The sequence below is a fragment of the Cryptotermes secundus genome, unplaced genomic scaffold (assembly GCF_002891405.2).
Source record: "Cryptotermes secundus unplaced genomic scaffold, Csec_1.0 scaffold854, whole genome shotgun sequence".
Classification (NCBI taxonomy): domain Eukaryota; kingdom Metazoa; phylum Arthropoda; class Insecta; order Blattodea; family Kalotermitidae; genus Cryptotermes; species Cryptotermes secundus.
The window spans coordinates 416206-442993 of NW_019727108.1; the positions used below are offsets into that span (position 1 = coordinate 416206).

Here is a 26788-nt window from a genome sequence, read left to right on the forward strand (position 1 = left end):
AAAATTTTAGTTCATAAAATTAATTAGGAGATTTTATATTAATTTTTAAAGTGAACAGTGCACAAGTCAGGGTAGTAGGTTTAAAAATGCCAGTCCCCAGGGTGATTTAAATATTTAAATCGCCGGTCCCCGAAGTGTTAAGAAAAAATAAAAGAAAGTTCCGATTAAGATAGAAGAAACTGAAATCATATTTGTTATATTTTAATATAGTGCTCTGTTACATTATTACTTTGAACCAGTTCTATTACTATGTGTAGAATACCCTGGCTAAGTATACGCTCTTTACTTTTACAATATTATAGGATATTATGAAATTTCAGATATTGTTTATGAACATTTTACAGTTTTGTATCTTGATGAACCATACAGTGTTGTGTGATGTGATGTGTAGAATGCTTTAGTTTTAAAACTGTAAAATTTGAATTAAGTTATAAAATGAGTTTTGCCTGGAAGGTCACAGGTTCAATTCCCAGTGAGGTCATTGGATTTTTCGATTGACATAATTCTTCCATCCAAACCATGGACCTGGGATTTACTCATTTTAACAGAAATGAGTACCAGGAATCTTCCTGAGGGTAAAGGACGGCCAGTGCATAAAGCTGACTACCTCACTGCCATCTGTGAGCCCAATGTCTAGAAAATGTCGGAGCCTGAAGGTCTCACAACCCTATGGGCCTTCACAGCCTGTTACAGGGATAGCTTTACCATTTTTACCTTTTACCCAATTGTTTTATGAATTCTTTAAATATAAGAGGTAAGTAATATGAAATTTTAGAGGAAGAAAGTTAATTTTTACATACTTACAAAATGGAACTAGCAAATGATTCACAAAATTTGCATTTCTTACACTGTTATCAGTTTTATGTGTGTGTATGGACTTTTGAGAGAGATTGCAGACTTACCATATGAGCTTCCCTCCATAGAATTCATTTCTCACCTGGGATATTGTTGCTTTTCTTGCGAATATCACAAAGTGTAGCTAGCTAAGACTTTAAGAAGGAATAACATTCAAATTAACAAATTAAAATTCTGTCATATAATTAAAGAAGAGCAGAAACAAAGATTTTAATTACATCCAAAAACTACCATCCAAACTACTTTAATAGCAGTTGACAAGAAAATGGAGCAAATTTTATTGTATATTTGAGCTTTATCTATTAGGCCCATGGTAGAAAGTGAGAAACTGATAGGAAATTAACATTTTTAAAGGTTTTAATTATTAATTTGAAAAGAGATTTTCTTTTGTACACAGGTGTTAGAGAGCTCTTTGAGCAGGAACCACCACCACCTCCTAGAAAGACAAGTGCCGAGCTCATGAAAGATATTGATGCTGACTACTATGGTTATCGAGATGACGACGATGGCATTCTGACACCGCTTGAGCAAAGTGATGAGAGACAAGGTACCTAGAGAAATGTAGAGAAATGAAAATGAGAGATTTTTTATCTCCTTTATTGACAATCAGATACTACAATCTTTCAGTCAATTTGCTGTCTTGTGTACAATTAGTTAAGAATTGTACACTTCAGTGGCTTGAGTGGGTCACTTCCATCGACGTGTCCCTCAGATTTTTAGATCTTCTGGCCACTTTCGTCCAATTCTTCTGTGGTTGTGTTGCAGTAATAGTGGCTCGAGCAGTGGGTTTGGGTGGTTAGCTAATTTGCTGAAGTGGTTGATGCTGTGTCCTTTGATGACTTCTGTGACGTATGGAATTTTGAGGTCGGTGTGAATGGTGTGGTTAGACACGTACCATGGTGCGTTTACGATGAGACAAAGAATTTTTGATTGGGTTCGTTGGATGAGATCTATATTTGTTTTGTTGGCGCATCCCCAGATTTGGATTCTGTATGTCCATATTGGTTTGATGACTGCTTTGTATATTAGCAGCTTGTCAATGGATAGGTGAGATTTTTTTTCCTATGAGGCAGTATAGGTCTTTGATTTTTTGATCCATTTGTTTCCTTTTCGTGAGGATATGTTATTTCCAGTTGAGCTTGTTGTCAAAGGTAAGTCCGAGATACTTTGCTTGATCTTTTTGTTGGATGGTAGTGTGGTTTATTTGAATTGGGGGGCATTTGCCTTTTTGAAGCGTGAACGTTGTTTGAATGGATTTCTTCATTAACTTTGATTTTCCATTTTTTTAGCCATTTTTCTATGAGTATGAGGTGGTTCTGTAAGTTAGTTGCTACTGTGATGGGATTATCGTGTGTGGCGAAGATAGCTGTGTCATCGGCAAATGTCCCTATGAGTGTTTTATGGGATGTGGGGAGATCGTGGGTGTAGAGCATGTAGAGGAAGGGACTGAGCAGGCTTCCTTGTGGTATGCCTGAGCGGATTGGTAGTCTTCTTGATTATTCATTGTTTACTTTAACTACGAAAGTTCTATCGCTTAAAAATGAGTGTAATATTGGGAAGTAGTGTGATGGGAGGAGTGTTTTTATTTTGAAGAGTAGACCTGGATGCCAGACTTTGTCGAAAGCCTGGGCTATGTCTACGAATACTGCAGTACAGTATTGGTTGTTGTTCAGTGCTTTGACATATGGTATTGGCGATGCGATGGCTTTGTTGAGTCGTTGAGTGCGATATACGGAAACTGAACTGATGGTCTGGGGTCCAGCTTTTTGGATTTGAATCTTGGTTAATTTTGTTGAGGAGTAGTTTTACAAGGAGTTTTGCTATTATTGGTAGGAGGCCTATTGGTTGGTATGAGGCGACATTGGTTGGATTTTTCCCAGGTTTTAATATCATTATGATTTGGGCTGTTTTGAGTGGGAGGGGCCAGTAGTTTAATCGGAGAATAGCGTTGAGTAGGTATAGGAGTTTCAGTCGGCCTTTTTTGGCAGTTGTGTTAGAATTTCGGTGGTGATGAGGTCTAGTACTGGTGCTTTTTTGGGTTTTAATGTGTTTATTGCTGTGTGGATCTCCTTTAGCGTGAAATGCTTTGGTTGTTTGGGTCTTTGCATGGTTTCGTTGAGCATTGAGTCTACTTCCTGCAGTGGTTGGTTGTCCTGGGGGGTGAATACTTCTTGTAAGTGTTCTGCAAACAATTCAGCTTTTTCATGATCGCTTCTTGCCCATTTGCTTGGAAGAGTCGTGCACTTGCGTATTGGTGAGGTAACTGATGTTGGCCGTCTTTTGTTCCATATGGGTTTCCAGATAGAGTTGTCTTGTCTGGAGAGGTTTGCGGTATATTTTTCGAAAGATGTATTCCTTAAGTCCTGTAGTTGTAGTTTTAGTTTGTTGCTGAGTTGTTTGACTTTTAGTTTGTCTTCCGGGGAATGGGTTTTTTGCCAGTGTGATCTTTCTCTTCTTTTTTCAGCAATTAATTTTTTTGTCCTTACTGGGATGTTGTTAGGGGTGGGGGTATGTTGGAATGTAGGGGTTGCCGTTTTGGCTGCTTCTTGTAATAGGTTTATGAAATGTTTGTAGTCTCTTTCCATGTCAGTTGGGTCCTTCAGTTTGGTGTTTAGTATTGTGTTGGCTTCTATGATTTGTCGGAATAGTTCCCAATTTGTTTTGGAGGTGTGGAGCTTGGGCTTGGAAATGAGAGATGAATTATTCTCACACATCATGATGGTGCTTGTATGTGCCCAGGCATGGTGTTCTCTACAGCCCAGTTATTATACATGAGTATACATGGCAGTGGGCCGGTCACGGTAGCCGAGCGGTCTAAGGCATGCACTGTCTTCGCTCACTCGGAAGCCGGGATCATGGGTTCGAATCCCACTCAGGGCATGGGTGTTTGTGTGCAGGTAGAAGCCTTGCGACGAGCTTATCGCCTGCCCAAGGAGTCCTACCATATGTCTAAACTGAAGTGAAATGGAGAGTTTCATGGAGGTAGGCCTAGGCCCAAATGAGGGCTGTAGTGCCAATGGAAAAAAAATACATGGCAGTGAGTGGGTTTTGTTCCAACTCGGAATGTGTGTGTTGTTTTGTGTTCAGTAATCTTTTATGAGTCACTTCACTTCACTTGAAGTCATTTAAGCATTATTTACAAAGCAGAAAAGAACACTTTATGTTGAAGTCATGTCTGCCCCTCTGTTTATGGGCTATTTTCAGCATGTAAAAGCAATGGAAAGATTTTCTAAAACCTTTTGGGCTTTTCCAATTTTCAGCTATATTGATCCAAAATAAGACATGGTTTACATAAGGCCATGGAGTTAAGATAGCTCAATTGGTACAGTAATGGGTTATGGGCTGGACAGCTGGGGTTCCGTTCCCAGCAGGGGCAAGTGGTCAGTGGGTACTGGGGGCTGTCTTTCTTTCCTCCCTTTTCAATTAATGATTCATATGTGTGTGTGTGTGTGTGTGTGTGAGTGTGTGTATATATATATGTATATATATATATATATTGTCACGTGTTGCCTATGCAGTGCGACAAATAACTTCAAATAACTTCAAGCTGTCAAGGGTGTAGCGGATATTTATTGTACTTTGCCTCTACACTCACACACTTTACAAGTATTATCACTTGCAGTATCACAATTACTGCTTCCACTATATCTCGGCGAATACTAGGCTGCTGTGGGCGGTGGCTTTCTTAAGACTCCAACTTATACTGAATGCACAATCCTTGTAACTCATACCTCATACTCATACTGCATACTCAGTAGTTGTACTCAATACTCATACTCGAGCCTCAGTCCTTTTTCCTCACTGAACAGTGTTCCTGCTCCTTATATAGCCTCAGCACGGACCACATAGAGAACATATTGCTGCTTGGCAACATATATGAATTATTGTTGTCAGGTGTGTCTACCTACGCATTGCCTAGCAACAGATGCTCCACTGTTGCGTGACGTCACAGCCTAAGGGGAGGGGTGTTTACTGAACGTTGTTACGCAGTGAACACTTGTTGCTACGGATATTCCTACGCAATGGTCTCAACAATTTCCATTGTTTTGTTGCTCAGCGATGGAAGACGTATAACACGCCACAGTGTATATATATATATATATATATGTGCACACACACATTGCAGTTTCAAAATTATGGACCCGATTTTAAATTGCTATATATCTGCAACCGCAAACCATCCATGAATGAAACTCTTAGCACTTGAAAGGGTGGGGGATAGTTTCAAAAGATTACTTCCAGATGCCTCTCCCAGCATACGCACAGTCCATGGCCTGTCATTGGCAAGATGGCGACACCACAACACAAATCGTTCTGTATTCTGCAATTCAGCAAGACCGGATCCATAAGTGCAGTGCAGCATGCATTTCAACGGCTTTTTGGCATTGATCCTCCAGAGCCAAAGATTATTTGTCATTGGTGCCTACCATTTGAGTAGACAGGCTGTGTCTGTAAGGGGAAGAGCAGAGGGGGACCATGCACTTCAGAGGAAAATGTGAGAAGAATTCAAGAGAGTTTTGTGCGTTGCCTGTGAAAGTCCACTCATTGAGCCAGCCAAGAACAGCTTCTTACGACTTTTTATTTTTAGTGATGAAACATTTCATATAAGTGGTAAAGTTAACCGCCACAGTGTATGCATACAGGGAACACAGGATCCAAGGGAAACTGTAGAACATGAGCATGATTCCCCAAAGGTGAACGTTTTTTGTGCCATTTTTCAAACAAAGGGTTATGTTCCTTTTTCGAAAGGGCGACTGTATCTCAAAATGCTGTGAGAATGGCTCTTTCCACAACTTAAGGCAGATTATGATGACTTCATTTTTCAGCAAGATGGGGCACCGCCACATTGGTATCAGCAGATTTGGGATTTCATAACTGCATCACTGCCTCAACATCGGATAGGGTGCATGGGGCCCCAAGACTTGGCACTACAGTTTTGGTCCCCAAGATCTCCAGACATGACACCCTTCGACTTTTTCTTGTGGGGATATGTCAAAGTCGGTGTTTTTGTGCCACCATTAGCGACTAACCTGGATGACCTCAAAAACAGAATAGCGGCAGTGGTGACTTCAGTGGAAGAAGACACTTTGAAAGGCATTTGGGATGAATTCAGCTATCGTCTCGACGTCCATGCAGCAGGTGGAGGGCATATAGAGCATTTATAAAAGAAGTTAATGAAACTTAATAACTTGTTAGACCTTTCCTGTAATTGAAGCATGTTGCCATCATGAAATATATGGCTCTGAAATTGGGTCCATCATTTTGAAACATGCTGTATTGTAGTATATAGACCCATTGCTAAGCGCTGACTTTGTAAACAGTGACCGTTTCTGGGCAACGGCTTGATAATCACATTCTCATTCTTAATAGTTTGCATCCTGTAGCTGTATCCAATTATTATGCAGTTCACTGGCAAATTATAAGTCGACACGTAGCAGTCGCAGAGCCTTGCCACTAATACACAATTTTTAACTTTTATCATCTTAATCTTCAGCATTTGGTTTTTAATTTCTCATGTTTTTAATTTTAACGTTTTTAGGTTATAATTTTAATTGGGTTATTTAAGTACATTCAGTTAAAATTTTGACCAAGACTTATTTTATATATATTGTGGCGTGTTTTGTTGTCACGCTACAAATAACTTCACGCGTAGGTCCTTTGATATAGCGAGTTTATTCCTTTCGCTCACTTACACACACTTTACAGACATTTACACTTGCAGTGTTGCAATCACTGCTCACAATATTCCGGCCGACACTGGACTGGCTTCTCTGGCGGTTATTCCAAGACTGCCTCCTTTGAAGGCTATTCCAAGACTTTCTTCTCCGAAGGCTGATCCGAGACTGGCTTCTTAGATGGCTCGACGAAGACTGGGCTTTTATAACCTTGGCCGCTGCTAGGCAAATGAATCCTCTGTTATAGCAGTGGAAACGTTGCATTGTTGGTTCCATGTTTCCTACGCAATAACCCATTGTTATAACCATGGAGACTCCTGTTAGAACTACAATGGAGCAATTGTTTCCAATGCAACAGTCTATTCTAGCGTTTCCATAGCAGTGACTCTTCTGGATTGCAAACACGTTACAATATTTATGCATTTGAATTAAGTCCAAAACACAATAAGGATTCTTATTTAGAGAACTGAATGAGAATTGGATGCAGTTCAGCAGCTTAAAGCTGAACACTGTATGCATGATAATGGCCTGATATAAGGGCCAAAACATGTCGTGTCCATAAAAGCTTTAATAAAACAAATGTTGATACAGTAGTGTCTTCTTTGTTTTAAAATACAATGTGTTGTTGTGTAGACGGTATATTCTTGTATGCATTCTCATTGCTAGGCAGGAGATTCTTAATAATGCAACAGTTAAATTACAACAATGGAAAAGGTGTGTTTTCTGCGTGCTTCATGCCAAGATATTAGCAAGGGACAAAGTAATTAGATAGTCAGTTGTAAGGGAATCTCTGAAGGGAAAACTTGGTCAGTGCAGTTGAAGAATCTCAACTGTTAGAAGCTGTTGCCAGGGAACGGATGGTGAAGACATAGCAACCTGGAAAAGGCTGAGCGGGTGCTGTTATGATTTAAGAATTGTGGAGATCAGCAGCAGCACTGTAATTGCTTGTAGTTCCGAGTCGTGTGTATAAGTGGCCAGTAAATCCATTCACCAATCCAAACTCCATCTATAGTCACACATACTATGTGTCAATATTTTTTTGTATTATTTAGATTTAATCTGCCTTAGCCCTTGTACAAACTCATCTTAATTTAAATTTTACAGCAATAGGAAATGCGGTGGCTGATTGGAAATTAAAGAAGGAGATGTCCCATCATGGAGAAGCTGAAGGCTTGGGTCAGCCACAGGAAGAGGAAGAGGAGAATATTTATGCTGTGGCACCAGAACCAGATGTAAGAGAGTGCTGTGTGTCTGGCATCTTGCCTGCAGAATATTGGAAAATACTAAGGGCGTTCCGTATATAATGCCTCCTATTTTTTTTAAAGAAAACTACAACAGATACAGAAATCATAATAATGCAGTTAAATAGAGCAAGATTTCAGCTACTTACAGCTATTTTTCCACATAATCACCACCATTCGTTATGCACTTTTGCCATCGATGAACAAGAGCCTGTATGCCGAGCCCGTAAAAGTCTACACCAGCAGAGGCTAGCCACTTTCTTACAGCTGCAATGACAGCATTGTTGTCTGGAAAATGTTGCCCACGTAGTCCGTCTTTCATAGGCCCAAAGAGATGGAAGTCTGAAGGTGCTAAATCGCGGCTATAAGGTGGATGTGGTAGGACAGTCCAGCCAAACTTTGCAATGTGCGCGGTGGTCGCCAAACTGGTATGGGGTCTAGCGTTATCGTGTTGCAAGTGAAAGGTTGTCTGTTTCTCTGGCCTGACTCAGGAAATACGGGCTTTCAGCTTAGTTAGCGTCGTCTTGTAGCAGAATTGACAGTCCCTGGTCGTTATCTGCTGATCTGTTCGGATGAGGCGCTGTTCATTGTGAGGAGTGGCAGCTGAGCAGGGACGCCCATGGCGTGGCTTGTCGTGCATTTCACTTTCGCCACTGTTGAAGCGCACTACCCACCGAATCACTGTGCTGACATCCACTGTATTGTCTCCGTACACCTTTAGCAAGTGTCGATGGATGTCAATGGGTACAATTTGTTCGGCAGTGAGAAATTCAATAACACATTTCTCTTTCATATGCACTTCTATGTCAGACACCATTTTGGTAGACTGCTCTGCTATCGCTATCTGTCACATGACAACCAAATTAACAGTACATTGGCGGGAAGGTTCAACTTTTACTACAACACCACCAACATCCAGCTCAGACATTACATATTAACACAAAAAAATGGGAGGCATTATATACGGAACGCACCGCGTGCAAAGCTAGTTGTGGGCCAGTTTCTGCGGTTTTGTTACCCACTAGCATATATGATGTTATAGTATCTTTATCTGTTATAGTAAAATTCCTTGCTCTGTATACATAAGGAATTCTGGATGACAGACATTTCTCTATGACATTCCGTAGGGTTACTACAAGAAAAACATGCTTTGCTGTCAATTTCGTTATAAGTAATTATTAACTTTTAATTTGTCTATTAGTCTGATGAAGATGAAAAGCAGACATCAGAAGAATTACTGCAGCCGAAGTTCATAGCACATGTTCCAGTCCCATCACAGCGGGAAGTAGAAGAGGCACTACTGAGGCGTAAAAAACAGGAACTTATAGAGAAATATGCTAGCGAAAGCTTAATCAGTCAGTCAGAAGAAGTTAAAGACTTGCTAGGAGTTCATACATTAAAACAGTTACTGACAAACTGATGTACCAAGAAGAATTATATGGGAAAATGTATTGGTAAGATCTTCTATTTAATGTATGTATGAACTTGTTCCACTTGGTTGCATACAATTTATGACCGATACAATGTGTCACATCTTTCTTTTGGAAAAGCATGGGTGATTACAACGAAGATATGCCAACTACCACACCATGAGGCAGATGTCTGTTATGGCATCACAGGCTCAGTTACTTAAGGACAGGAAGTGTCTAGGTATCAAGCAAGAATAAGAAATAAAATGTTTAAGTGCTAGGCAGTGACATGTGGTAGAACCTGATGACTGAAATTGTGTTGATTGTGCAAGTATTGTACAGTAGTGTTAATCCTCTTTTTCCTAATTTTCTTTTGTCTGGAAAGAAGGATGCTTAACATGTGGATTTAGTAGTTACTATAGGATTCTGACGATGGTGTATAACACACTGATATGTTGGGATTTTGGACTTTATCCATCGTCCTGGTTTTTAAGATAACAAATAAAAACACGACGTTTCGGAAACTGGATCTGTTTCCGTCCTCAGGTGAAGGAAAACACCTATTCAGTTGGGTCCCTTAGAAAGAGCTAGCCTGGTCCAGTGATTGAGGCTAGCTCTTTCTAAGGGACCCAGCTGAATAGGTGTTTTCCTTCACCTGAGGACGGAAACAGATCCAGTTTCCGAAACGTCGTGTTTTTATTTGTTATCTTAAAAACCAGGACGATGGACAAAGTCCAAAATCCCAACATATCAATGTGGATTTAGGTTAAAATGAACCTAAGAATCACTATTTGTGCCAGTAATGAATTTTCATTTTTCAAAAATGATTGGTGACTGTGAAGTGTCAGTGGGTGACAAAATAGTGTACTCCGTTTCTTTAATAATTCCTCAGAAGTGTAATTGTATGGTGTAGCTCTTGTGCATGTGTGAGCATGCATGTGGAGGGGATGAAGAAAGATACAGTTGTTTAGAGATCATAATACTTCAGTAATGCAGATAATGATATTACATACAAGGAAGTGGGAGCTGGGATAGCACAATCTGTATAGCATTTGGCTGTGGGCTAGACAACAAAGGGGTCATAGTTAAAGAGTCCCATTAGGGATACAATATTTCTCTTCTCAGTGTCATCCAGAACAGTTTTTGTGCCAACCCAGCCTCTTATCCAATTGCTACCAGTGGCTCTTTACCCAGGGGTTAAAGTGACTGAGGCATGAAGCTGACCACTCACCTCCAACTTGTGCCAAGGTTAAAATGTGGCATAATGCTTATTTAGTTAAGCATTGGGACTTTACCTTTATACCATATAAGAAAATATTTTCACAAACCAATATAATATGTTCAAAATAGCCTCATGTCAAAAATAAGAAATGAATGAAATCTAGGGCAGTAACTTTTGTTCACTTTAATTGTTTCTTGCATCCTGTTGTGTATTTATTCAATATTAGAGTCAATTTTACCGACCACACAACATATTTTTATTATTAGTACACTACATGTTTCGACCTCAGGAGGTCCTCACGACAAGGACCGTAATCCAGCAACATCAGAGGACGCGGAAGAACAGCGAAACCTCCAAAAAGTGAAAAGTGCAACCAGTATAATAAAATTGAACTTTAATTCATGAACTTTTAACCAATAATATAAATAAACTAGTTAAAGTGAACTTGATGCAGTGATGAGTGTAAGTAGGAAGTGACTGAATAACAAGTGAAAGTGAAAGCATAACTAGTGATCTGAATTGAAATTCGATTCACAAATTTTAAATTTTAACTTTTGACATTTAGAATAATATTTTAACTTGTGTTTTGTGAGAGGAGCTTGATATATTATTGAGTGTGGACCTGAATAAGATACAGGATCGAATAAGTGAGAAGACGAATGTGATTGCGTGTAATTATACAGCTGTGTTCGTACACCTGAGGATAACCTCCGAAACATGTAGTGTAATAATAATAAAAATATTTTGTGTGGTCGGTAAAATTGACTCTAATATTAACTTTTGTTCACTTGAAAATAAAATGTTCAGGCATTTTGACCATTTTCTGTCTCAGAATGAAATCCCTAAAAACATTTTAAATTAGGTGTGATGGGAAGAGAAATGCGTTGCATGCAAATGTCACAGCACTGAATGTCTGCTATATAAAAGTACCACTGCCGACCACGAACTTTCTAATGGGTGTCGTTTCTCATCATTACGAGCACATCACATTTGGCCCGCTGTTTCTTGGAGCACCCATTTATTTTCATTATGGAGAATTTGTTTGTTCCTGGTGGATGTTAAGAAAACACCACCTCTAACAATTCTTCCATTATCATGGCAGTTGCCATGTGATAGACTGGATGTCATTTATGTGAGAATGTGTTTACCAACTATTTATTTGAAATGGGTGTTTCTTTATCTGCCTTTTGCATAGCAGCCCATTGCCCAGCAAAGGGCCTATATGCCACAATAGACATCAGAACACAAGAGGCTACAGAAAGAAAACAGAAGTTCTCAAAATTGCATATACTTCTATATGTGATTGTTTCATAACAGTAGTTTCTTTGAAGTGTAATGAAGGGATGACTGTAACTTTCTCTTCCAGTATACTCAGTGGGGCCCCTTTGCTGTATGAGACACTTAGAGGAAGAAGGCAAGACTCTGCCTTTGGAAATTAGGCTGTTGGCTGTCTCTGTCTAATTTCAGTTTGAATTCTGGACTGTAATCCTGCACTGTGTTGCAGTTTGACCTTCATATTGATCACATGATGGAATCCATGGAATTATTCCAGAATCATGGCCTATGATGCAGCCAACTTGTGATCTGTGTACTCTATACTCGCCTTTTATGTAACATCAACCCCCCTGAGTCAACGTTGACAGAAATGTTCTTGCAGTTCAGAATGCCTTCCAGGAGGTCGATGACCCTGCTGCCAAAGAGATTTGTGCATTTGGATTTATTTTGTTTGGAAATATGCTTCATTAATTTTGGCTCAATACCGTCTATGATTAAGAGTATCCACTTGTCCAGAAGAGTTGGCACCACACACGCATCCACATCTTTTTTTCTCTGCTTCAATCTCACAAGTCTCAGAATTCGGTGGACCTCATCAGTGATTTTCCCTGCAAAGAAGGCCCTGGTATAACAAATGTTCGGAGGCACTTCACTGAGGGACAGGAATCGGTAACTTACAGCCCTAGGGAAGCAGATTTGGCTGCAAACGATGTTGAGCAGTCCACAGCAGTGAACTAGTGTCAGTTGGTTCTTGGAGCTGGAGCTTCAGGACCAGTTGATCCATTTTCTGCTGTCCCAGTTGAACTGGTCCCACTCTGCAGGGTCTTCTGAGGGAGTGTATTCTCCACCTTTACAACAGCAGCCAGCTAACTTTCAACACACTTTTTAAGATGAACGAACTGTCTATTGAGAATACGGTTTCCAGTGCCTTGGAACTGTGGACACACTTGACGCACTCTTGAGATTTCATGGTAGCTGAGCTTCAACAGGATACACTCCAGGAGTTCACAGGGAATGTGTTATCTTATTTTCAGTGTTTTGTTGTGATATAGGCCCGTCATCCTGTGATTCGTTACATGCAGCTGTTTGAACATTACTTCCATGTCACTGGACTCATTGAGATGCATCTTCTTGGTTGGCCATTCACTGTATAATGAATTGGCGTTAGGAGGCCGCTGCATTATTGTTTCCACTTCTCTAGTCAAGTAATCAAATCCTTTCCAGTGTGTAGATTCTTTAGCTTCTTATTTTATGCACAACAATGTGTCGATAACAAACTATCAACTTCTCTCAATCTTCTCTCCCTTTAAAAGTACTTTCTTAAATAAAATTACACCTTGATACCCATTTAAATATGTCTTCACTCCAACACATCCACTTTTCTACACAACTTATAAATCACTATAGTGTCAGGTCAGACTGAAAGTTACTTTACGACTGGCAGTTTAATGCCAATCAGGCCACCAGAAGTAAAACAAAGCAGAGAAGACTAAATGTTTTAGAAGTGTCTGGATATTGTAATGTGGCACTTTGACATTTATTGCTGTTTGATTTGTTGTAGAGTACTTATATACAAGTGCTCTGGCAGCACTCAAGCTGTGAAATTTGTGGAATAGCAGTTATGTTTCCAAGAGTGACTTCTGCTCAGAAGTTTTACATGACTGAACTATGTTTGTTATGTATTCACTTTGGTTTGTTAAAATCATCCAATTATAGACGTGTTCTTGTTTTGATTATGTTGTCTGATTTGAATTATCCAATAAATGAGGTTATGCTCTTACAAGGAAGCCTTTGAGAATACACTCGATATCATGGCTTCATTTGAAATAGACGTATTTCCATTAAGTTCTGCTCAAACTTCAAATTACTAACTTGTATAGCCATTTGGTTCCTCAAAGTTCATATCTCTGGCAAGTTGAATTTGCATGTTAGTATCAGCAAGCGTTACATAAATAAAATTAATAAAGAAACTTTGGAACAGAAATGTTGTATAAACATATATAATGCTGAAAGTATCCATGTTAGGTGGGTCCCTTGTCATCCCCAGGTTGTGGATGGAGGAGATGGCCTCCAGATATGGAGAGTAGCTGTGAATATATTGAGTAAGCAGTCATGGACAGCCAACAAGGAGTAGTCCTCCACTCTGGGGTTTGGGCTTGGGGCTAACAACTCATTCACAGTAAAAAATACGCTTGCTATGAAATGTTACAAAGGGCCATGGACCTGGATGGATTCTTTTGATAAACAATCTAAGGTAAGAAAAATATACATTAAATTTGGTATGTGGAATGTAAGAAGTATGTGTAGGGAAGGTTCCTTCATGACAGTTGTGAAAAAAATATCAAAATATAAATTAAATAGGACAGGTGGCACAAAACCAGCAGGCAAATATACATTTTTGTATGGAAAGGGAAATGAGAATCGTGAATTAGGTAGTGGAACCTCGCTTAATGAGCACCTCATAACGAGTGATTAGCGTAACGAGCAAAACAAATCATAGAAAAATGACTCGCTTAACGAGTGACAAGAGGGGAAGTCCCGGATTGTGCTCTTGCTACATCAGTCTGTGTTTAGCACTCGTTCCGCTAGCATCTTAGTGTCGCTTGTGATCACACATTTCCAAACTTTTGTTCAGACATATTATTTGTGCAAAGTTTAATAACCCATGGATATATCACTTCCACATCGTTGCGTGCCTCAAGATGATCGAAAAGGCATGGGAATGAGTTACCAGGAGAACCCTCACTTCCTCTTGGAAGAGGCTTTGGCTGGAGAGTGTTGTCGAATGTGACTTTGAGGGGTTTGAGATAGTACCCGTGGAGCCTGTAGTCAACGAGATTGTGTCTTTGGCCAAGATCATGGGGCTGGAGGTGGATGATAATGATATCGATGAGCTTGTGGAAGAGCACAGCCAAGAGCTGACCACCAAAGAGCTTCTGGAGTTGCATTGTGTTTCACAGGAAGAAGTTGTGGAGGAGAGTTTGTCAGAGGAGAAGGAGGAGGTAACAGCAAAGCAACAATCTTCTGGTGCAATAAGAGAAATGCTGAAAGCATGGGAAACTGTTGCATCGTATATTGAGAAGCATCACCCTAATAAGGCAGTGGCTATGTGCGCTACAAATTTATTTAATGATAATGCTGTGTCGCATTTTCACCAAATTTTAAAGTGTCGGCAAAAACAAATGTTTCTAGACAGCTTTCTACGAAAAGAGAATTAGATATGTATCATAAATAATAAACTAATTATTTCAATTTGTTTTCTGCAAATCGAATTCACATTCCAGATTGGTTCATTCTGCATAGAAGAAAAGATGAAGATGATTCACGCTCCTTAACAAAAAGGTTAAAAGGTAGAGTTTATTAGTTATAGGATATCATACATAATACTAAGAGCTCATTGGTGTAATATCATCATTCTGAATGTTCATACCCCAAAAGAGGATGCAAAACTATAATTTTGTCTGTGATTGTGTATGGGTGTGAAACTTGGTCTCTGACATTAAGGGAGAAACATAGATTGCAAATGTCTGAAAATGGTGCTGAGGAGAATATTTGGACCGAAGAGGGATGAAGTGACAGGAGGTTGGAGAACACTGCACAATGAGCAGCTTCATAACTTGTACTCTTCGTCAAGTATAAATTAGAACCATCAAATCAACGAGGATATGATGAGCATGAATGGGGGAAGAAAAATGCATATAGGATATTGTTGGGAAAGCCAGAAGGAAAGAGATCATTAGGAAGACCAAGACATTGGTGAGTGGTAAATTGAAAATATTCGAGAGATAGGATGGGATGGGATGGTATGGACTGGATTGATCTGGCTCTGTATAGGGACCAGTCGAGGGCTCTTGTAAACACAGTAATGAACCCTCAGGTTCCATAAAATGCTGGGAAGTTCTAAAGTAGCTGCAAAACTGGCGGCTTCTCGAAAAGGGCTCAATTCCATGAAGTTAGTTTAGTTAATGCTTAACTTCCTCAGTCTTACTCATGTTGCATTGCCGTCTCTTCAATTTGCGCTGCTACCTTCACTAAAACATGTTCAACTCAGGCTAACAATTTCAATCCTGCCCGTATTTTCTAAAATTCTTGAAACATTAATGTATAACAGAGTTGTGTGTTTCTTAAATAAATCCACCTTGCAGTGACTGTGATGAGTGATAAGCGATGAGTTTGAGAAGACGTCAGAACTGTGGAAATTACTGCGATAGTGGTGGTGTTCACACGCTCAGCTGATCGAAACAAATTAGATAGATGAGGTGCATATGTGAAAGTGTTAGTGATCCAAAACTTGCGATACTACAAGAATTATACTGATCTATATATGTTACATGTGCCGACCACCAGAGTAACTCCATATTATGTATCAAAGAGGCCGTAGAAATAGACACGGGGTAACAGTGATACATCTGTAGGAAACTTGTCGGCCATAACGACAACGCCATAGAATGTGAAGGCTGCAAAAGATGGCAGTACTACGAATACACTGGAATGACCAAAGGAGAATTCAAAATTGTAAAGCAAAAAAACCGCAAGCTAACATGGCCCTGTATTGACTGTAAACCTCGTCTACTAAAGAACCAGGACACGGAAGGCCAGAAACTTGATACACTTACCGGGAAAATTCAGAGAATCCTGGAATTCGTGGGAAATGACCTAGAAAGGAAAATTAGAAAGGGGATAGCAAGCACGCTTCTGAAAGAACTAATGAATACCTTGTCAAGACCAACAGTGATCAAAGAACAGTCACCGAGTCGGAGAGCAGTCACCAAAACGACATCACAGCAGTTCTCAGCAGATTCGCAGAAGGAAAAATCGAAAACAAAAGAAACGGATGGAAAAGCCAGCCCTTCCCCTACGCCAAACAACAAGGGCAACACGGAAGAGCACACAGGTGAGGAGCAATAACACTCAGGATATAGTGGACAATGGATTGCCAACCAGAGGAGGAGAGGAAGAGCACCGAGAGAAAGCAGAGATTAAAACCGCCAACATACAAGGGGAAATGTAGTGATTGGCCACGGCCAGAATCCTGAATCCCAACTACAGGCAGCCATAAGGTAAGCCTGGATCTACATAGGTCAACTGAAAGTAGAACAGAACCAGAGACGGTAACAAATTTTCTGCAGACAAAAGGCATAGAGGGAGAGCCTTTTCTCAGTTACTAACAATGTATCAGAAGTCCAGTGCAGGATGTTGGAAGAGTTTGGACCGCCAGCAGTCCACAGGGACACAATCATCTGAATAAACAGTTTGATGAAACTGCCAGTGGTTTGAATCCCAAGCATCCTGGTCAGCCGAGAACTGTCCGAACTGCTGACACACAAGCATGTGTTGCTGTGGAACTGGCATCATCTCAGAAATCGAAGTCTACCCGCCGTTTGTCAGCCCTACTGGACATTTCGAGGACAAGTTTGCGGAGAGTTTTGAGTGACATGAAGCTGACACCATACCATCCACGGCTTATTCATGTTCTTAACGAGGATGACTTCGACAGGCGACTTGAGTTTGCCGAGTTGATGCTGACCAAGTTTCAGGAGAACCCTGACCTTATCTGGAATATTGTCTGGACTAATGAGACCAAATTTCACACATCAGGATCGGTCAACAGAAACAACTGCGTGTTTTGGCGGCCAGAGAACCCCAGTGCCACCATTGAATACGATTTCCAGTCCCCGGGAGTGATGGTGTTGGGCGGCGAGATGTACGAAGGACTGATTGGCCCGTTCTTCCTTGCAGGTTGTGTCACGGGGGAAACCTACATAAAGTTGCTGAGGGAAAGTGTCATCCCAGAACTTCAGAGGAGAGAGAACTTTGATGAACTGTGGTGGCAGCAAGATGGGGCCCCACCACACTTTGCCAATATTGTTCGGGCATTCTTGCATCAAGTTTTTCCTCAACGCTGGATTGGCCATCGAGGGCCTGTGGAGTGGCCAGCCCGATCACCCGACATCACCCCACCAGACTTTTTCCTTTGGGGTTACCTCAAAGACAAGGTGTACGCTAATCCCATTAACAGTGTGAAACATCTACGTGAGGTGATTGTTCAGGATTTCAATAAAGTTCCGGTGAATATGTGTAGAAAGGCGTGTGAAAATGTTGCTTTGCGTCTGCAAGCCTGTGTTGACTTAGGTGGTGCCCAGGTTGACCAGCATCTTGAAAATCGATGACTTATGTGTGTGCAATTCCATTTTTGTAACCATTGCAATTGTTAACATTTATCAATAAAAATAACATCTAATCCAAAACTGCCTAATTGAGTCTGGCCTACCCTGTACACTCCATTCTACCATAACACCATGGTATGAGACCGTTTCTTACACATTTTGAGATTCCTACATTTTGAAAATAATGAAACTCCTCCAAATCAAGATGACCCAGGGTATGATAGGCTCTGGAAAATTAGAAAGATTTTTGATTATCCGAACAACAAATTTTGTGAACTTTATAATCCATCAGAACATCTTGCTGTTGATGAAGTCATAGTGCTCTTCAAAGGAAGAGTGATTTTTCATCAGTATATTCCAAAGAAACGCAAAAGATTTGGTATAAAAATTTACAAGCTTTGCGATTTTCTTGGCTATACTTATGACATGACAGTTTATTTAGGCAAACAAAGGCAACTTGCAACAGAAGAAATTACATCAACACATGGCATTGTTCTCCAGCTAATTCGAAGAGTAGAAGGCTTGGACACAAAAGTTACATGGACAATTATTTCAGTTATCCTGCATTATCTGATGATCTTTTAGACAGGAAAATAAATTTGTGTGGCACCGTTTGCAATGATAGGCATGGAATGCCACAAGAAATTTGGCCCAAGTCAATGAAATTGAGAAAAGGGGATATTGTTACAAGAGTCGAGGGACATCTAAGTGTTGTTCATTGGGAAAACAAGTGTGATGTGTATGTTCTGATGAATATGCACCCTCCTCTATTGGATGGCAACTTCCAAGATGAATCTGGCCATGCTGTCAAACCCCATGTAATTGAAGACTACAATGCACACATGGGCTTTGTGGATAAATCTGACAGGATGGTAAACAGTTATGTCATTGCTCGGATGACATGGAAGTGGACAAAGAAATTGTTTTTCCACACCTATTGTATTGTATTGGAGAGGGTGGGTTTCCCCATGCACTTAGACCAACTGTTGGTCCATTGTGCATCCCCCTATGATATTATACCAGTCTCTATTCCCTACTGGTACTGGTGCGTGCCATCAGTCCCGACTCAGCCAGCAAGTTCGGCCTCTACTGGCTCAGCGGTATCTCGATGCTTCCCCCATCTACAAGAGGCGTTAGAGACTACTGTTGGGCGGGAAATGTCCTGAATTTGGCTCAGTGGTCCCCTTGGGACATGAGGTTCTTTTACGTGCCATAAAGCTACGACACGGGACCCACGGCTTAAAGTCCCTCCTGGAGGACTTGTTCCCTGAATTTTTCCGCCCTTAAAAATTCCATGACCTCCACCGGGTTTGAACCCGTGTACCTTGAGTCACGAGGTGGGAACGTTACCCCTAGACCACGGAGGCCGCTTTTCCACACCTAGATATGACTATTGTAAATTCAGATCTATTACACAAGTCATGTGGTGGAAAAATGACACACAAAAAATTCCGCGAAATATTGGAGTGGGACTTGACTCTTCATTCGCATGAGGCGAATATCACGGTCAGTGGCATTTCTCGGGGGAGGCCAAGTTCAGCTGGGCCCAACTGAGTCGACTGGAGGTGAAACATTCACAACACTGGCCAACCAAAAGGAAACAAAGATGTCGTGTTTGTTCTGAAAATAAGAAAAACCGAAGCAGCACACACTACTATTATAAAAAGTGTGACGTTGGGCTATGCGTGGTGGACTGCTTCGAGAAGTGGCACACGCATCAGAGTGTGAGGTATTGTAAACTGTGAAGTGACACAGTTCAGACTCGCGTACAGTCTGAACAAAATGTTATCCTATATAGTGTGAATATATTTACAATATCACCATGATTCAAGGGTGAATAAAAAAAAACAGGCAAGTCCTTTCGAATTTCATAACATATATAATAATATTTTGCATTTCATGACAAAATAATCACAGTAAATTTTCATTTGTAAAACTTGCTCTTTTGTGTATATGTAGAAAATTTTATTGTCTTTCAGGTTCTTTTTAGTTCATATTTCTATATTGCATAGAACGGAAAATATGCATTTTTTTTCCCGAAAGTTTGCAATGTTAATTAATTAGGGCAATTTAAATTCTGGCTGTACAGGGCTGCTGTCAATTTAAAAGTCCGTTAAGGGTTGAAGTATTAGGTCTTGCTTTCCACACATCAATTATATACCCTGTGATCCTCGCTGATTGTTGCATATATTTGCAGTGCTAAACAAACAGTAAAAGTTATTAAGATATCATTTCTGTAGTTGATTGATTACCATCAGTTTGTTGTTCATGTTGCATAAGTCATATCTGTTATATGAACTTGAGAAATAGTTAAGCGTTTCTGCTGGAGCTAGCCAACATAAATTAACATACAAACTTGCAGTAGGAGAAACATTTAATAAACACCTTTGTGTGAATTAACTGGTGCCAAACTACTGGAAATCAGATGTCATACCCCTTCCCTCACCTACAGTTAGATATATCATACCCTTCCAGTCCATCAGATACAGTGAAGCCGTGTCATTGCATCTACAGTACAACACAAGCACGGTCATGATTTGACCAAATTAAAGCAGTATGTACAGGATGATTCTAAATTATTGTCGGGGTTTCCGTTTATAAGCCACAGTAATTTAAATCACTTTGTAGAACTGCTGAATAGTTAGAGAATATAAATTAAAGCTAATATAATGAACAGGACTTAGCATCTTCAGTGTATGACAGTATATGTAGTCAACATAAGAATCAAATGCAATTTATTGTCTAAGATAACATTACAGGCTTTCACAATCTGAATTTTTAGTGCAAACATCACTTAGAGAGTAAATCAAACGAATTTATATGCAAAAAGTGGTTTCAGTTTTATATATACAGAGTTTAACCACACACTTTTGTACCAGTTTCAACATCTGATTTAATTTAGTCTTCAACAGACTTTATTTCAGTATACATTTAAAGATCATCTGCAAATATAAAAGTTGGAAAGGTAAATTTCAGCTGATAACAGAGGCTGCAATGTCTAAGGCATGAACTATCTTCACCTGCTCAAACACTGGGATTGTGGGTTCAGATCCCACTTGAGTTATGGATGTCTGTATGTGTTTACTCTGTGTTTGTGCAGTCCTGTGTGCCAGCAGTGGACCTGCAACGGGGTGGTCCCCCATCCAATGAGTCATACCAACTGTAAAAGATTAAGAAACTGAAAAAGTGGCCAAGGTCAAACAAAGGGCTGTAGAGCCACAGATGAAGATGAAGGTAAATTTAGCTCAGAGGTCATTAATAAAAATAATTAATAGAAGTACCAATGTAAAGCCTTGTGGTAATTCTCAACAGGCAGACAGCCATTTCTGTTGTATCTAAAATTCTGATAACTTTTAGCAGTATACAGCTGCTTATTTCAGCTGAATAGATGCTTACAACACATCAGATCACTGAGAAACATAACCTAGTTAACTGGAATGTTGCAACTCCAAATGGCTGGACAGTTTCTCTAATGCTGTTTGCAGTGTGGCAAGGTATCTGTCTGACAATAAATGCAGTTCCTTGTTATATACTTTGGTGTCGTCATATGGCATGTGGAAGACATTAGATGGCAGAATTTTCAGCTCATTCATACTCTCTTCAAATTCACGCCAATGTTTATTGCATTTGAAGTATTTCTCCTGTAAAGGAAATCATATGCAAATTGATGTGATAAATGAAATAATGCAAGTTGTGCTGTATACACTTTTAACATTATAGAGCACTGAAGACATGGTACAATGATTGTGAAAAGTAAATAAGGTAAGACAGAAGAACATATTTGAGTGCATTCTTATGGAGAACCTATAATCTCAGTTTGTGATAGATTATTTTGTTGTTTTGATCTGGTATTTCCCAAATATATGGTACTGAGCTAATACAGGGTGAATCGTATAGAACCGGCCTGATGAATTTGCTAATAATTCCGCAGGTGATGCATATAACCGCTCACAATTACGTCACAATAATCCGTGGGCCGTGCCGAGTCGAATGGTGTGCGCATGATCCGGCAAGGACAATGCCGAAACATGTCTGCAGTGGGCAGGCGACAGTCATGGAGTACACTGTTGAAAGCAAGTGTTTCTAATGCCTACTTGAAAATGGCAGACACTTTCAACACCTGCTCTGATCACGGCACACAATCCAAGATGTGATATGTGTAAATTACTTTAATATCTGTAAGGTATATTTTATATTACACCTCATTTTGTCGGGCCGGTCCTGTATGAATCACCCTGTATAAGTAGTTAGTAGTTACTGTATATATACCATCTGCTTTAACACTAAAAACTCAGGTTTGTGCCTACAGAGTATATTTTGTATAATTCCAAAAATAAACAGCAACCATTTTCCTAAATAGCAATAACTGGTTGATGTTTGTAATGAACATGCAATGTGTTTTCTGTGATATAGAAACTGAATTTTTAAATATTATGTGGATTAAGTTTATACTTTAAAGGATTTTAAGGAATTTGTGTGATACTCTCATGGTGATGACTATGAAGGTTGCTTGCTGTCTTCTGGCATATGATGCCATGTAGTCTGATAGATATTACCAATGTTTCAGAAGAATGTGTGGCCTCCATCTGCAGGGTAGAACAGTCACTCTTCTACCTTGAAGCTGGAAGCAGCATGTTCTTCTAAAATATCAGGATATACAGCAGTGTACCCCAGAAGACCACCCATCATTAAGGGATTTAATTTCATACACCATGGCTGTATTAGCACTGTATTGGAACAGAACTCGTGGATCTTTTTACATTTGTGTGTTAATTGTGGCTTATAAATTGGTAAGAACAAAGAAGGATATGGATGTGGGCTACCACAGAATACCAGACTTATTGATATCTTCTGCCACTTCTGCTCTGATCACACCAGCCAGCAATTAGTCTTTCCCACTCCATATTTCACATAGACTCAATTCTAGGGCTGCAGATCATGATTCAGATTTGCCTGAGTTCCAGCAGCCAAATGACAGCGATGATCACTTCCCACTGCCTAATTAACACCAGACAAATTACGCTGATTGAATTACTTATGTTCTTGGTAAAGTTGACCTTTGTCAAAGCAGCCTAATTTTAGGCTGTTTTACCCAGTATTTGACAGTCTATGAAATATATTCAGCACTTTTCTTTTTCCCCCCCTAAAAACTCCCTTGACAAAGCCCTCATGCTTGGTTTCCACCTCATGGCTGAAACAAACAATGCACTGGTAGAAATGAAAGTACTGACACGCATGCCAGTATGTGCAAACTGCACTGAATATACCTCACATATCTCATTGTGAGGCTTCATATATCCCCTCCCCTGGGGGTATACAAGTGGGGGCATGTGAGGTAGCATAGTTGGTTGAGGCACTGTGCTAAAAGCCAGAAGGTTGCGGGTTCAATTTCTGATGAGGTCACTGGATTTTTCAATGGCCCTAGTCCTTCCAGCTGCACCATGGCCCTGAGGTCAACTCAGGCTCTAACAGAAATGAGTATCAGGCTTCTTCCTGGGGGTAAAGGGTGGCCAGTGCCTATCAGTCACAATTCAGGCTTCTTAACATCCTATTATGATGAACTAATTTACTCACAGTATGCTGCACTACACTAGCAATGTTAAATTAAAATACACATAAACCTAACACAATACTAATTATTCGTCTAACAGTTCCACTCCAGACAAGTCACTGTTTTCACCGAGTTCAGTTGTATCATTATCACTGGAGTCACTGTCACTGCTGTCTTCAGAACGTTGGATGATAATTCTTTCTGTAGCATTCTCTCTAATTCCCTCTTTTTCAATATATTCCTTTTCGTTCTTTTCGGTGTGGTCGCAAACTTTTTCCCAGTTCTCTATTCCAAATTCACTGAACCATTTTTCACACTTCTTTGCCACGTGATCCAAATGAAATGAGACATTTTCTGCCCCTACTGACTGCTTAACATCAGCCCAAACGAGTTCAATCAGATTCAAGTCTGGATGATAAGGTGGAAGTCGTAATACTGTGTGTCCATATGGCGCCATTATGTTGTCCATTACAAAGTTTTTGTGGAGGGGTTTATGTGCCTTTATCAGGTCACAGTGCTGAATTTTGGGCATTCTGTCATGAAATGGCACATTGTTCACTGTAAGCCACTGCATCATCTTGCCCTTCGTGGTCTGGCTGGTTGGTGCCTTATTAAACTGCACGTTGTGATATGGGGCATTATCTACAACAAGAACTAATTTGGGAGGCAAATTCGGAATAAGTTTTCTGTTAACCACTTCTGATAATCTGTCATGTTCATTTTGCTATGATAGTCCCCAGTCTTGAGATGAGATTTAAATATCAACAATGCCCTGGGAATGAAGCCGGTTTTGCCTCCCACGTGCACAATAATCAGCCTTTGGCCCTTCAATACGGGTGCCATGTACCCTCATGGAGTATCATGCGTCCAGTTTTTAGGTCTGGTGTGACTGCTGTGAATGAAGGTCTCAGCCTCATAAATTATGGTCCAACCTTCCTTCCTGTACTTCTTTATTACACGCAAATATGCTACTCTCTTCGACCTAATGTCATCCATCTCAATCAAGGTGCCTGTTATTTCGCGTTTTTTTCCATTTAAAACCCATCTTCCATAAAATCAATTTCAGGCTGCTACTACCGCCCTTGAAATTTATGGTTTCCCTGAGTTTTAGAAGTAGTTTCTGCACAGTAGGCACAGTTTCTTCTTCGGTGTAGAAATCATACACAGTCCGTCGAATCACAGAGATATTGAAATCATCTAGATTTGTTATCCGTTTAGATACAGAATGATGTTTACCGGGAGTTCCGAACATAGCACCTTCTTTTTCACATCAAGAACCTTCATTCAGAATTCTCCGTAAACTTCTTTCTGAAACTCCAGTTGACCTTACTACTCTCTCTTGTACCTTTCTTAATGGCATCAATACATGACCTGCAGCCGCTTCACTTTTCATAAATGAATGGATGTTATTTACAAATTCTCGGGTCTGGCTGTGCAATGTTTTGTTACCAAGTTTTGACTTAATAGGTGTCATTTGTTTTCTTTTTAAATGTGTTACTGCCCTAAAAGAAATATATCAATTAAAAACAAGCAACTGGCACGTGGGAAAACAACAGAGTGTCTACTAATAACAGCGATCCTATGAGCTCAACGTCTGCCTTCTTACTGAGGCAACATAGTGTCGCTGTGCATGCTCACCAATCTTAGGCTTGCCAACTTGCATCAGAGATCCACTGGTCAAAATTGGCCGTCCCACCTATAACCCTACCTACACAAAACCATATTATACAGCAGACACTTTTGATTCCATACACGACTCTTTAATACTAAGTATTGAACAAACTTATCAGAATTTCAAGTCAAAACTAGTCTAATCTGTGCTTGGGTGTGCTGATGGGCACACTACATAACTGTTGAAAAGGATTAACAAAATTGTGTGATATCTAAATCAACGTATATAGTTGGGTGTGTTCAGGAAGTCAGCTTCCTTTATTCCCTACCCAAGCCAAGGGCATGCTCTGTTATCTGTTAAATTTGATAGGATGTTGAAACAAATGCAAAAAAGACCTATAACATGTCTCAAGGTGAAGTTTAGCTTTATCAGTATTAACACAGACCTCCTAACACACTTATACTGGAGCATGACAGAGCAACTGTTTTGTGTGCAATATGTTACTGAGTTATACATTACACTTACAGTTTGTTGTGCTTTTTATAACGATATTAGTTTGTACCTGCAGTTCATCTATTGAAAAAATATGTAGAAAGGAAATGGATAATAACATGAGATTCAATATCACATGTACATGCAATAACAACATTAAGGTATGAAATTGTTCTACTGTCATATCTGCTCATTAGATCAAATGCCACATTCAGTCATTTAATTAACGTTAAACAGATTACACTGATGCAGTTATTAATAAACCTATCTGTGTGTGTTTTTTCTTTTGGTCATCAGGAAAACAAATTTTCAAACAAAACCAATATCACTATACTAACATTGGTGTTATTTTAGCATCTGCTACATGTTTTGGATCATCAGGCAGATTCTTAAATACATCACTTGATACTGAATTATCCTAATATGGCTCCATGTTAGTAAGATAAATGTAAAGCTCTGTAATAGGCCGTGAAGGCCCGTAGGGTTGTAAGACATCAAGGCCGTCACATTATCTAGACAGCTGGCTCACAGATGGCAGCAAGGTTGTCGGCCTGACACAATATACAGTAAAACTTGGTTATAGCAACATCGGTTTCTGCGACACCTTGTCTATTGCGTCAAATATTCAATGGTACGAACTAATTCCTCATAAAGCAACTGTTTTTATACCTTGCTTAGTACGACATGCACAAATGCATCAACCTCGTATGTAACGTCATTTTCATTCCTGAATTTCTCTGATATGGACATTGAACGTAATTTAGAAAGTGTGTATTGGGCAAGTAACAGGAAACAGATGAAGATAACTGATTACTGTACTCGTATCTAGGTACAGTAAGGCACAACAATTGATGTAATCTACTGTAATTTGGTGAGTAGGCCTACCTTTAATATACAGTATTAGTGCGGTGTGTACTGTCAGTGAAAAGCGCTGTAATATGTCTTTGATATTACACATTTGGGCAATTCCACGTTAATGTTAGGTTAGTCTGTACTTAACTATGTATTTCACTAAAAAATGCAACATTTTAACTCTGTTTTTGGTAGATTTTTACATGACTAACATAAGGCTACTGTGGAAGTGCCCGTTTCGGTTACAACGACATTCGTTTATAATGACACTATTTTTAGGTCCCTTTGATGACGTTATAACCAAGTTCTATTGTACATTGTTAAGATTATTTTGGAATTCGTAAACCAAGCTGGTTCATGTCATCCCTCTTATTATTTCTTTTGACGGGGGTCGAATGTGTGCCACCTTGTTGTTCTCAAGAAGAGGGTTCTTTAAT

The 26788-nt window shown here is 39.8% G+C and overlaps 3 protein-coding genes across 8 annotated transcripts in view; 2 read left to right on the top strand and 1 right to left on the bottom strand.

Moving 5' to 3' along the window:
* LOC111864497 (pre-mRNA-splicing factor ISY1 homolog) overlaps positions 1-21029 on the top strand; it is a 27849-nt gene extending 6820 nt beyond the window's left edge. Inside the window, exons 5-9 of one of the 3 annotated variants that reach the window (XR_002842808.2) lie at positions 1253-1402; positions 7635-7762; positions 8973-9225; positions 13725-13931; positions 20945-21029. Coding sequence is in view for 1 of the 3 variants with exons in the window: in XM_023851778.2 (XP_023707546.1) it covers positions 1253-1402; positions 7635-7762; positions 8973-9191 (497 nt within the window). In the remaining 2 variants the exon portion in view is untranslated. Of the gene's footprint in view, positions 1-1252; positions 1403-7634; positions 7763-8972; positions 9662-13724; positions 13932-17416; positions 17709-20944 lie in introns of those variants that run through there. The other 2 variants (XR_002842809.2, XM_023851778.2) reach the window with 2 other exon arrangements.
* LOC111864495 (afadin- and alpha-actinin-binding protein-like) overlaps positions 20563-26788 on the bottom strand; it is a 17744-nt gene continuing 11518 nt past the window's right edge. For 3 of the 4 annotated variants that reach the window (XM_033751458.1, XM_033751455.1, XM_033751457.1), the window contains one exon: positions 20563-21485. In XM_033751458.1, the coding sequence (XP_033607349.1) occupies positions 21273-21485 (213 nt within the window). In that variant the 3' untranslated portion in view covers positions 20563-21272. The remainder of the gene's footprint in view (positions 21486-26788) is intronic. The other variant, XM_033751456.1, reaches the window with a different exon arrangement.
* Positions 23479-26788, top strand: part of LOC111864496 — a 7331-nt gene continuing 4021 nt past the window's right edge. The window contains exon 1 of the mRNA XM_023851777.2: positions 23479-25660. Within this exon, the coding sequence (XP_023707545.1) occupies positions 25505-25660 (156 nt within the window). The 5' untranslated portion in view covers positions 23479-25504. The remainder of the gene's footprint in view (positions 25661-26788) is intronic.